Source organism: Rhynchophorus ferrugineus, unplaced genomic scaffold, assembly GCF_030347505.1.
Source record: "Rhynchophorus ferrugineus isolate W39M unplaced genomic scaffold, kcgeb_rfMv2 rfM11, whole genome shotgun sequence".
In the NCBI taxonomy this organism is placed as follows: domain Eukaryota; kingdom Metazoa; phylum Arthropoda; class Insecta; order Coleoptera; family Curculionidae; genus Rhynchophorus; species Rhynchophorus ferrugineus.
In genome coordinates, this window is record NW_027472590.1 from 9,275,562 (window position 1) to 9,288,631 (window position 13,070).

The window sequence follows — 13,070 nt, forward strand, 5'->3', positions numbered from 1 at the left end:
GTTTTTATATACAACGTTCATATTTTTTCTGTAGTGTATTTAATTTAATATCAGCACCCATAGCATTGCACCCGTGCGAAGCCGGGGCGGGTCGCTAGTATTCAATAAAATAATCATTTAAAATATTTGTGCAGTTTTTTTTTAGACAACCTGCACTATCAGAAAGAACGTAAAGGTAGTGATTATTTGATTTAGTTAATATTTTCAGAAATTATAGGGTATGAAAAATATTACTATTTAAAAATACCTAAAAAATTATTCACAGTTTTGATGCATAGGAAATAATAAGAGAACCGTTAGACTAATCAATGAAATTTATTTTTAAATCTTGGGAATATCTTAATTTAATAAATAAATGAAAATAAATAAATAAATATTTTTAAATAAAATTATTGTGCTAATATGTTTTAAACGTCTTTCACTATAGTATTATTTTTTTTAATCAATGTCGAGTTGGCGTTATCTACGCCTTCCACCTCCAGTGATGTCTCCTCCGTGCTATCCTCGCTTGTATTTTCGACGTTTACGTCAGCCTCAGTCGTAGAAGGAGATGTTGTTGTAGTTTTAATCGGCTTCACTGTAACTGGATACTCAGATTTCTCACAATTCCTGCCGTAGAATCCTTCTCGACACATACACCTGTAAGATCCGTCATCTCTCGTTAACGAAATGCATTTTCCTCCATTCTTGCACGCATCAGGATTGTCGCCGCAATAAGTCAGTTCTGCAACAGACCCAATAAAAAATCAAACTGCAAATTTAACACTTCGCTAACCCTCAGTCGAAATAACAAACAAGCACAACATTCGTGAGTAATACCGTTAGTCGGTCGTTTATTGATTAATAATTGATTCGAAATACGAATTATTTTATTTATACAAAACAGTGGGTCAAGGTAAGCGGAGAATTTTCACTTTTCGTAAGTGTATTTCGTTTGATTTCTGTTAAGAACGAGAAAAAAGCGATCCGAGTCGAGACACATTAGTTTAAAACGTTCAAATGGATTTTTTCCAGTTTTGTTTCGATTTTATTTTCGGAACGCGGTTACTAAATGTTCGGTGGAATAATATAATATGAATTTAGAAATTATTAAATTACTCATTATATAAGTGGGATAAAATGTCGATAAACTGTGATATAAAGTCAGTCGATTATTTATTTGTTAAGAATATTTCCGCTGCTATGTAAAACTCCATAATATTTTATCGAACGAATACGTTAAATTCTTAACCTCCTGCATCTCAACCAGAATGTTTACAATTAAACAACTAGAAGATTGTTCATCATTGAAAGAAACAAAAAAAGATGTATTGCAAGACAGTGTTTGGGGTCCAGTTCTTTACCTACTCTATACATGTGACATACCACAAATAGAATATGTATCTATAGCTACATTTTCTGACTACAATGCGATAACTGCTATTTCGGGTGATAACCAATCAAAAATCTGCTGCGTACTAATTCAAATAAGTGAACCCAGTGATTCACCAGTGCATATTTAACTCACCTATAACCAAACTGTTTATATATCAATAAATATGAATAATTCCATGTACAACATTAAGTACCTTCTAATGAATTTTGATGCAAAACTTCGATAGAAGGGGCATATCAAACACAAAATGAAAAGAACTCGCATTAAGATACAAAAAAATTTAGTCGTTATTTAAAAGAAGAATATAAATTGTCCGTATATAAAAAGTTTCTGCTGTGCAAGCAAATACTAAAACCTTTACGTACTTATGGAATTCAGATATGGGGATGTTTTGTGAAAAGTAATATCAATATAAGACAAATATGTCAGGATAAAGTCTTGAGAAGTGAGTCCTGAAAAGATCACCCAAGATACTACCTGGATACTATACTACAAAATACTAACTATAATATACACAAGATACTATAGAAGATCCCTATATAAGATACCTTTGGATTCCAACTGTCCTAGAGGAAATCAAGTAATTCGCAAGAAGACATCATGAAAGAATCTACTTCAATGCTTTGAAAAATAATGAATAATGTAACATCCAAGATATATGGACTTCCAGATATTCATAAACTTTCCATCTCTCTTTGCCCAATTATCAGTATCATCGAAGTTCCAAACTAACGTCTTGCTAAATATCCCTGAAAGAACTAACGTACTAATCTGTATCAAATAAAAAATTCCCATGATTTTAAAAGCAAGATGCGAACTAATTCAGAAGATATTCTTGTTATGTTTTAGAAATAATCAAAGAATCATAAAACATCGTCTCTTCTACACATATTTCTACTTCCAGGAAAATCTCTATGAACAAATATCCAGCACCGTTATGGATTCGCCAACATATTCTATCATAGTCAACATTACATGGAATATTTTGAAAACAAGGCATTTTCCAGTACAACACTAAAACCTACTAGCTAGTTTAAATAAGTGGACGGCCCCTTATCATTTGAAATCATGGAATCAAGGAACAAACATATACAAATGTTCACTTCACCATGAAGACAGAAGATAATTCCTTTCTTAGATACATTTGTTACGCGAAAAAAAAAACAGGACCATCTAGGATACCTGGTTTATAGGAAATCAACATTTAAAAGCTACGTCAGACCATTACCAATCTCAAATATTATCTACCGCAAAAGCGTTAAATTATAGGGCCTTGATCAGTACCCAACCAGAGCCCTTAGACAATAAACTTCAGATATGCTCTTTGTCAAATTTGATACAGCTTGAAAGATATAAGTAAAAAAACCCTTCAAGTGAGCTATAAAATTTAATGCTTAACTACAGCAAAAAGAGAAACAGAGAAGAATACGACCAAAACAGATTGCCTAGGAACACAGTTCGATGTATGAAACAGAGTTATTTAAGATTGGATCACTTGAATACTATACCGGCACATAGGGACCTTTAAAGTAGAACAAGAATTTCGTTAACATCTTATATAGAACATTTTCTTTGAATATCGACCCGTCCTTACTGAAAAACCCTACATAAAACAAATTCTATAGTGTTGTATAGATTTAAAGTTAAGTAATTTTTATTATATCTTAATATTTTAATAAATTTTTTTGATTGTGTTGAAAGTTTCATTTAAATATGATAATTTAATTACTTTTTATTAAAAAAAAATGAACGTATTAATTAATTATCTTAATAATATCTCGAACAAGGACGATCTTTTTAATTTATGTTTACCCTATCGATAAAGAGAATGGTTTTAGTTTTTTTTCAGAGTGTGCTAGAAAATTAGAAGTAGAACTAGATCAAAGTACTACACCTAATATTATTTTAAGCTGCATATTAATTAACTATATGTTTTGGATGGTATTTTCGGTTACCGTATAGAATTTGATATTACAGTTAATGATAGGGTGAATTAATGATATTACCTTCATCACAAAGCATTCCACCCCATCCCTTTTTACAGTTGCATTCCCATGGTTTGTTACAAGTTCCATTCACGCAGCCGGGATATGCGAAACACTTATCACAGTTCTTTCCCCACCATCCGACTTTGCATCTGAAAGAAGAAATAATTATTTTTTCATGTTAGTGTATCGATAATTCAAATTTAGGTTTTATATAACCTGCAGTTGTCACTTCAATGATTTAATTGCTTTTAAACCTTGCTACACAAAGTTGAACACTTTTCAATAATGCAAAAATTATTTAAGTCTTTATAATAAATTCAAATAGCCTAAGATAATATTAAGGGATTTTACTGTTTTTTTTAGAAAGAACTAAAGGAGTGAGAATACCATGAATACTGTACAAATATGAGGATGCAGGGGACTGAAAGGTTCACTATCTACCAACCCAAAGTACTTCTGTAGCATAGTAACAGGCTTTATAGTATAAAATTTAAGTATGCAGTTCTAGCAGAAAGTGTTAAAAGAATAATCTTTGTTGGTCTCAATAACTGATTACTCATACACCTCTGCACAGCTTTGGTATATATAAAATGATTCTGGAAATACATATACTCCATAAATAACGAGAATAAATACTGATATTGTTTAAAACAAAATGTTTAACTGTATTTTGTTAACATGCTTCTATACCAGAGACGAAATACATATAGAAGACTTGGATATTTTGAACACACTATAACTAAATAGAAAAATACAAAAAGAAATATTTTATTTCAAAAGAGAACCTACATACTATTAATAGTATAGTTCATTTCAAACATTGTGATATTATAATAAGTACACCCGGACCGGAAGAACTAACATGACCATAACTCCAAAAATACAAACAACATAAAAAGCTAAGTAGTACAATGTCCACAGGAGAATATTTCCTTATTAACATGACCATACATATACAAAGTACAGAATTTTAAATCTAATCCAAGTAAAAATGACCTCATGATACATCTATTAGTGAAAATTTAAAGTATCAATATAGGCAAATGTAAACAAGTTAACATATTAGTTAAATTCGATAATTTTAACATATTTCTACACAAAATGACATATTTTTAATTAGTACTATTGAACTATCCGATGTATAAAGGCTAGAATTATGAAACGCTTCAATTTTCATTTTCGGCATTCATTAATTTTGCTTGATTCGAAGATATCTGCTATCGAATTCATTGCAGATATATTGTACTTCATGCTAGAAATAGAAAGATCCCAAGAAGTGGTCGACAAAGGATATAATTGAGGATTGGCCTACAAAACTGAACTCTATCAGATACACAGAAGAAGACATTGGCAAGTGGTGGAATTTAGTGTTAGAAAGTAAATTAACAGCTTAGACTGGAATAGTGTCTGAGAATGAAAGTTTCTGAGTGAGTGAGTGAGTGAGTGAGTGAAACCTCCTGGATGGGGGATTATTATTCAACTAGCGACCCGCCCCGGCTTCGCACGGCTGCAATGCTGATACTAAATTAAATACACTACAGAAAAAATATGAACGTTGTATATAAAAACATAGCGGCCCGCTCCGACTTTGCACGGGCATAAAATATATATGCCTATGTCACTCAATGAAAACATGATTAAAATCGATCCAGTATTTTTGGTTCATTCATTACTGCCCTTGGCCTGCACGCATTAAATTTGGAGTAAAACAATTCCTCTTCCCCTATACTTACTATGAAGATTTCCTGCTATCTTTGGAATATCTAAATTCATACAATTTTTATTACATTACACATTTTTAAACGCAAATTTTAAATTTGTAATATCTCCGAAAATATTTGTTTAATTTACATGCTGTAAGGAACCATATTGATCTATATTAATTGCACACTGTATTTAAGGTACTTAATTCGATAAGGATTAATGCCGTATTGCTTAAAATAGCTTCGTAAATAAGCCATTTTCTCACGTAAAAAGTAAACAATAAAAATGGTTAATGTGGGTTATCCCTAAAAGATAGACATCATACCATCGCGGACTTTTTTGTAGACCTTTTTATGGTGTACAATACTGTAGTACATTAATTTGATCTAACTCGTAGGGTTAGGCAGCGTTTTTGCTAATTGCTAAATAAGCCTAAAAAAATAGGTTAATTTACGACATCACGTTAGAAACCTCTAAAATTAGCAATGTTGCCTTAGTATATTATGCATGTATTGTACATATAAACCTTCCTCTTGAATCACTCTATCTATTGAAAAAAACCGCATCAAAATCCGTTGCGTAGTTTTAAAGATTTAAGCGCACATAGGGATATAGGGACAGAAAAGGCGACTTTGTTTTATACTATGTAGTGATACTGATAACACCTAGACAGAATGATGAGGGTGGAAGCAACTAAAGGATAGTTAATATAGATAGTGAATGATTTATGTGCAAAATATAGGTGTAATTGTTCGGAATACATATGAGCTGTATGAATACTAACTATTATACAGCTATAGCAAAAGCATTAAAATAATAAAATCTAATTTTATCAATAAAATTTACACAGTTAGAAACTATGGAGAAATACTGTGATATCAGAATGATTTAACAAAAAACACAGCAACGAAGGAAAAACAAGAACTAAACATAAAAAGGTAAATATGTCTGTAATGAAAATAAAATACTTTACTTGGATGTACAATTATTAATTAGGTCGATCAAGTCTCCATGGTATACCATAGGTGGTTTAGAAAAGAGTTGAATGTAAACACTTAACTGCTACTTTGGATAGACTATGGACATGCTTTTTATTATTATTAACCGGCTTCGAAAATTGAGGTGGTGCTGTTCGGCTGTATATTTTTCTTAGTGTATATTCGCCGATTTCTCCATCAATTATGGACCGATTTTCAAAATTTTCAAAACCAAGTCAGGATCGTAAAGGGGAGGGGTTAAAATCGAGGGAAAATGTTATTGCTGTACTGCTGTGATGGAAAATCCGAAGTCGTTCAGTGCACAAGCCATTCAGTTTGCTTTTTAAGCTCTACCTCTAGTATATGAGACCTTGTAGAGACCTTCTAGACAATTGTTTCTATGATGGAAATGTTAAAGGGTTTAGCTCTCAATAGGAGGCTGTGAGAAGTGGTGCTACGAAGTACCGAGCCCAAATAAAACAAGAGGAATAATATAATTTTATGACATATACAAAAAATTAAGTTACCAACAAAATAAATATAATTTAATATTTTTGCGTTTGGTTGGGTTCTTTAAATAACATGACGAATAAAACAAATCTGATTTATTGGTTATCACCGACTTCAAAGTGATAAGTTGGTAGTAGTTAAAATAATATTGTAAATAGATAAATAGGTTTAGGTAGGTATTAAGCTAAATGGTGTATATATAGTATAATATAAAATTCGTGTAGTAGATAGGTTAAATGAAGATTTTGTTTTTATTAATTTAGTTATTACAACGATTATTATTTATATATTTTATTTTAAAATGTTTGTTTCTGTGATATACATCTAAGTTTCATAATTTTTTAAATTTCAGTGAGTTTCTTATATGTTTCTTGAGGTCGGTCTAATTTTTTTGTTAAACATATTTTATAATCAATAGCGTTCGCCAATATATTGTAAAACTGTAAGAAATAACTAAAAAAAAGTAACGGTTTAATTAACGCTAGAGGTGTAGATGTATGAATCATGATAACGTATGAGCCACTAATAGATCTGCGCGTAAATTAATTATTCTAGTAGCGTCCGACTTTCTAAAAATCCAAACACAATACCAATAGTTAAGGTGATCGACTATTCCCGAGTTACACTTACCTACATTCGCCAGGTTTGCGGCAATAGCCTCGTTCCTTGTGACACGTCTTCGAACAAATCGCTGAAAGTGTTAATATATTGTTTACATGTCGTTGGCAAACGTTTACGGTGATGCTTACGGTTCTGACATAAGAGTCCCGTGTATCCCGGCTTGCATTTGCATTCCAGAGGTTTGTCGCAGTAGCCGTGAACGCATCCCGGCAGTACCTGACAGTCCTTGCACGTCCTACCGGCCCAACCTATCCTGCACTTACATTCTCCGGGATTGTCGCAGTATCCCCTCGTTAGATGGCAGTCCTGTCGGCATGTAGCTAAGAAAAATAATATAAAATGTACAATATGACCTGAAAAATGAATGTTTCCTTACGTTCCGAGCAAAATAGACCGTCCCATCCTTCCTGACAGATGCATTCGAAACTGGTGTTGCAATAACCGTGCTGGCACCCGGGTAACGGTATGCATTTGTTGCATTTTTCGCCATAGAATCCTAATTTGCAGAGACATTCTCCCGGTCGGTTGCAGTAACTGTAAAATGAACGGATTACGGTCGTTTTTAGCGAGTACAACTTTTACGCGAGATGTTGTGAAAATATCAAATTACAAAATGAGAACGATAATTAAATTGTACCTTGGGTGATTAAAGAACAATCGTCAGTATTGTTTCTCTTAGTAGATGTGTGAGTTGGTATGAATGTGAATAAATACTGCCTGTAAAAACTACAAGTGGAGCAGTCAACAATATTTACAAGTGGAATAGGGAGTGCAAAATAAAGCTTAATAATTCGAAATCTACTCATATCAATTTTTTTTAATATATGAAAGTCTCCTTTTTACCGTCTAGATTTTATCTGGACTGGACCTACGGTTTAACGTGGGCCAGTCCAGATAAGCCAGTGACGAACTTTGAGATCATCCCAGAAAACATACGGTCTTAACCAGCCTGGTTAATGGCACGACTGGGATCATTTTCCTTGTCGTATTTTGCACTCTTGCTAAGGAAAATCAGAACCCCAGCAGCATTCGAACTCGCGATTATACCAACAGCAGGAGCATCGTCCTGTCGCCTTTAGCACTGTGTCAACCAATCCGGTCCTTGTCAATTTTCCGTTATGGTGAAGAGATAGACACCTAATTATGTCACTTGGGGTATGTTCGATTTGTTAAGAAAAATGAACGAAATACCTCGACATTCATCTCGATGAAATCCTAAATAGGAAATATCATGATAGATAAAAGCTGAACAGACCAAACTTCAAATTAAACAACTATGTTGATTAGTTAAATAGATTATATGCGGTCCTTATAATCTTTTAGGAAATCGAGCGGATTTACGAAATTATTCGATATTGTGCTGAAAATCAAAGGGTGTGAAAAAAAGTGGACAAAACGCAGGAAATCAGAATACTGAAGCGAACCAAATTGCACGAACTTGTTTAGTATAGCTGTTAGCTTAAATGGTATAATTTAATTTTAATTTTGGAAATTCACTGTATCTGTAAGCACTATACTATAAGCAACAACTATTTTAGTTGAAAATAGTAAATTACTACACAAGCCAAAATTGTACTTTTTTGCTTTGACGGATGTCATTTCGCGACTGTACAATAATACGGTGTTGATAAAAAGGGAACGGGGACAGACATAAAGTGTTTATGTAATATAATATAATAATAAATAAATAAAATTTACAGGGGGGCTAAAAGTATAAATAGAGTATATACAATTTGAGGATGACCAAAAACAGGACTAGAAACACAACAAAAACGAAGTAGATGTCTTATCCAGACAGTATACATCAGCACCTATACCGAAGAAGTGATGGTTATTTAGTAACACTAAACTAAGCATGGGCCATATTTTATGGAGAAAATGATAGGATGATTTACAGTGAGTCGGTTACCAGGGTATGGTTGAACTTCTGTTCCAGGAAACATTCGACAGCATTTCGCGAGTCCGTCAGGACTAGCCATTCTTTGAAGGATTGTGTTGTGATGTTAGAAAAAGCTTTGAATATAGCGGAGAATTCACCGGTCAATATTGAACCAAGTTCAGGGAGCTTACTATTATTTTTAAAATAGAAACATTCCTTCTGATGATGATATATATATATATATATATATATATATATATATATATATAGAATAAGATATAGCATTAAATAAAAAAAAATTGTATGTATATGCCATGTTACAAAGTCTATTTTAACGAATTTTACAAATATGTTTAAGAAATTTAAGTCTTTCATCAAACTGATGCCGCCTGATCTCCTATAAATTACATCAAATATATAATGGCCGTAGTATCCACTTCTTTTTCTCGAAATAAATTTTTTTATATAAAGTTCAAGTATGTTTACGTTCCTATGAAAAACAAAACTTGCTTTTTCTACTACTTACGGTGCTGGTTTTTCTAAACAACGTCGCTGGGATCAACTATGCAATGTAATGATTTGACACATATGTCATTTAATTTTACTGCCATCAAGCTTCAAATCTATACATTATATTTTGCGAAAATCTAGTCATATACCGTGGTACGTGAAACACATTCAAAGGCCCTGCACAAAAGTGGTGATTTCGATGTGCAAGAAAAAAAGTTTTGGTGGAGTGAGAAAGTTTGTTAAAGCGAGACTGCAAAAGTTATTGGTCGAGGACCCAATCCAAACCCAAAAACAAAGGAAGGATTAGCGACCGACTACGAGGAATAGGGGAAATCCAAATGATGGGAAGATTGTCAGAAAGGAAGAACATTAGTTCAATGACAGGTAAATGGAAAATGGAAAAATCTTCAGTGAAATGCTGCTTAAAAGGTATCATTGGATATCATTTCTGTATAGAATAGTCAAGGGTGATCAAAAGTGAATTTATTTCGAAAACTCTCAGTGCAAGAAATCATGATTCATCACCAGACGACACGGGCTGATCGACTTCAAAGTCAAATCGTTTTGGTCGCAAGACTATTGAAACCTGGTGAAACAATTAGTTATCGCTACCGACGACAAATAATCAATTTGAACCATGAGTTGTTCAGAAAACGTCCAAAATTCATAAAATAAAACTGGCCTAGGAAACATTGAAAGCACTTGGATGTGACATACTATTACACCCATCGTACTCTCCAAACCTTGCCGCGTCCAACTATCAACTTTTCGCGTCGATGGGACACGTGCTTGCAGAGTAGCAGTTCGCTAATTTCGAAGAAGGTTGAAAATGCTCGATGAATAGTTTTGCTCAAAGGATAAGCAGTTTTTCTGGGATGGCATCCATAAACTGCTTGAGAGATAGACAATATGTATAGTATCAAATGGCTAACGGTACACTTTTGGTCATACATTTTTCATTTTCCTGAAAATTATGTAGATTTTTTCCGACAACGTCTGTAATAACTTTCCGTTACGCCTAGTATTACTCTTTACCTTATTACTTATTACAGCATTTTCCGTTTATAAAGTTGTTTAAACCCGAAAAATAGATTTAGAATATATTTTATAACTTTTTGAGACATTCTCCTCCACAATCAGGTCATTATGGTGAAGGAGATTTTTAACAAATAATTAACAATGATTTATAAGCAATGGTCCTATTACAAAAGGCTTTAAAAAAAGGATATTTCTAGTTTTATCCAATTAATCCATTGCTAAATTTTATGCTTAATAATTATTAGTAAAACTGGGCATTAAACTAAAATTATAATCATCGTCGAAAAGGATTATCACATTCTTTTTTCCCACATTCCTTCACTGTATTTGCTTTAAAGATTTTTGTAATATAAAATAAATCAACTATTTTATATTTACCCTTGTAAGGGATCACATCCAGGTTTACATATAGGGACATCGCAAACATCTCCGGTCCATCCCGGTAAGCATTTAACCTCACCATCGTCAGTGCACACATAGTGAGATTGCTCATTTCTGTAAGTAGGTACTTCGCATGCCTACAATCAATCATTATGATCATTTATCAACATCGTCACCATGAATTATATAGTATTAACAAGTATACGCTAAATGCTGCAAATATATATACAGTTTCTCAGAATATAGGTTATAAATAAATTAAATGTTTTAAGGTCCGCTGAATTTCTAATAAATTTCCATAATAATGATAATTGGTTTTAATTTATCATCAACATCAATAAAACTGTTAATATTATTTTAAATTTATTAATTAATTTAATTTTATTTTATTTTTTATTTAGCTTTAAAGACGTTGTTATGTCATATTTACAGTAAAATTTCACACATATTGTTCCCACATCCAATTTTCTTTGAATTTAAATGAACCTATTAGGATGAGAAATTCAATAACAATAAATAATTATTTGCAGTAATGAAATGAACATTTCTCTTTCGCATTATTTAGAAACTGTTGTTAATTTTAAAGTTTGTGGGACTTCAGTATTTCTGTTATGCTAATAATGACAAGTATTTACCTGCTTCTTCCATTTTGGAACGAATTTTCCACCACGAACACTCACAACAATACCAAGAATCACCAGCACTGTGATATTTAACTTCATCTTTAACGTCTTTATAACACTTCAACAGTTAATCGGTTTATACTAATTACAAGAAGATACATTCTATTAAGTGATGCACCAAGAAATTATTTTCTTCACCGTGAACTTGACTCCGTAAAGTCAACTGAAGAACACACACACACAAACGTTGTCGTTGACCTTAATTTCTCTGTAACTGCTTCTTCTTCATTTATACGAGGGTGCGTGTGAAATTATTAAACGAATTGGTTAATATCCAGTAAAAATAGATAGATCCTTATGTATCTGCTGTTAAGTTTGGTAACTCCTAAGAGTTCTTCTAAATTTAACTTTGATTGAAGAAGCAAAAAATATTATGTGGATGTAAAATCTAGTGTAGCAAAAGGTTTGAAATTAAATTTGAAGATATTAATGGATGTATAATGCTAGGATATATTTTAAATCAAACAAGTATACAATACTAAACTGGTGGCCTCCTCTTCTGTTGAACAAAAAATATTTCTAAGTTCATTTTGATGCATTCATCTTCAATAGTATGTGAAAAGAAATTGGTACTTTTCATAGCATGCAAAATTGAAGAAGACACCATGATCAAGAATTAATTATTTCAAATTGTTACTCTGTGAATATAAATGAAATATTTAATTGTGTTTTATATCTTTTGCTTTTTAACAAATAGGCCAGAAAAAGAATAAATTGTAGACGAGATGGCTGAACAAAATAGCCGTCGAGTGTTACGTCTTCCTCCCTGTAACTGTATAAGTAAGGCCAGTCAAATTGATATGGGGTTTGGCAAAAATTATGACAATCGATATTCAGGTCTAAAAGGATATACAAACAAGATCTGTCTTCAACACATTCGGTTTGAATGAACTCTCTCAGGCACACTGAAGAATATATTGATAAATGGTGGAATTGTGAAATAGCTGGATGTGTGATTATCAGTCAATGTTGACAATTACCACGACAAGGTCATTAGTAGTGTGTAGTAATACTGTGATTCACAATTGTAGAAAAATATTTTGTAGAGTGTGAAAAATTTATGTGCAGAGATATGTTGGAGTGTGGAGAGTATAATTATTCAGAATATACATGAGCAATCGGTTCTAATGTATGAGGCGAAAATGAATATTAACAGTTTTGCAGATGTAGAAGCTGAATTAGGAAGAATATAGTAATATAATCTAATTTTATTAACAAAAATGTATACAGGCAGTAAGATAAGAAACTAAGGACAATAAAGTGATGTCAAAATTACTTGACAAGGAAGTTTACATTGCGAAAGAAGTAAACAAGAACCCCTTGTAAAAAGATAATTATACACTCTAATGAAAATCCATTATTTTATTATGAAATAGTCTATTACTAAAATCAGGCATCCAGGAA

The 13,070-nt window shown here is 32.3% G+C and overlaps 1 protein-coding gene across 1 annotated transcript; it reads right to left on the bottom strand.

Annotated features, from left to right (window-relative positions):
* Positions 1–301: 301 nt before the first annotated feature.
* Positions 302–11,844, bottom strand: LOC143205337 (notch receptor 4 protein C901). Its single transcript, XM_076418580.1, has 7 exons — positions 11,619–11,844; positions 10,981–11,120; positions 7,552–7,709; positions 7,304–7,495; positions 7,185–7,245; positions 3,382–3,512; positions 302–724 (listed from the first exon to the last, which is right to left on the bottom strand). Exons 1-7 carry the CDS (start codon positions 11,703–11,705, stop codon positions 408–410), a joined length of 1,086 nt encoding a protein of 361 aa, XP_076274695.1. The 5' UTR covers positions 11,706–11,844; the 3' UTR covers positions 302–407.
* Between the last annotated feature and the right edge of the window lie 1,226 nt (positions 11,845–13,070).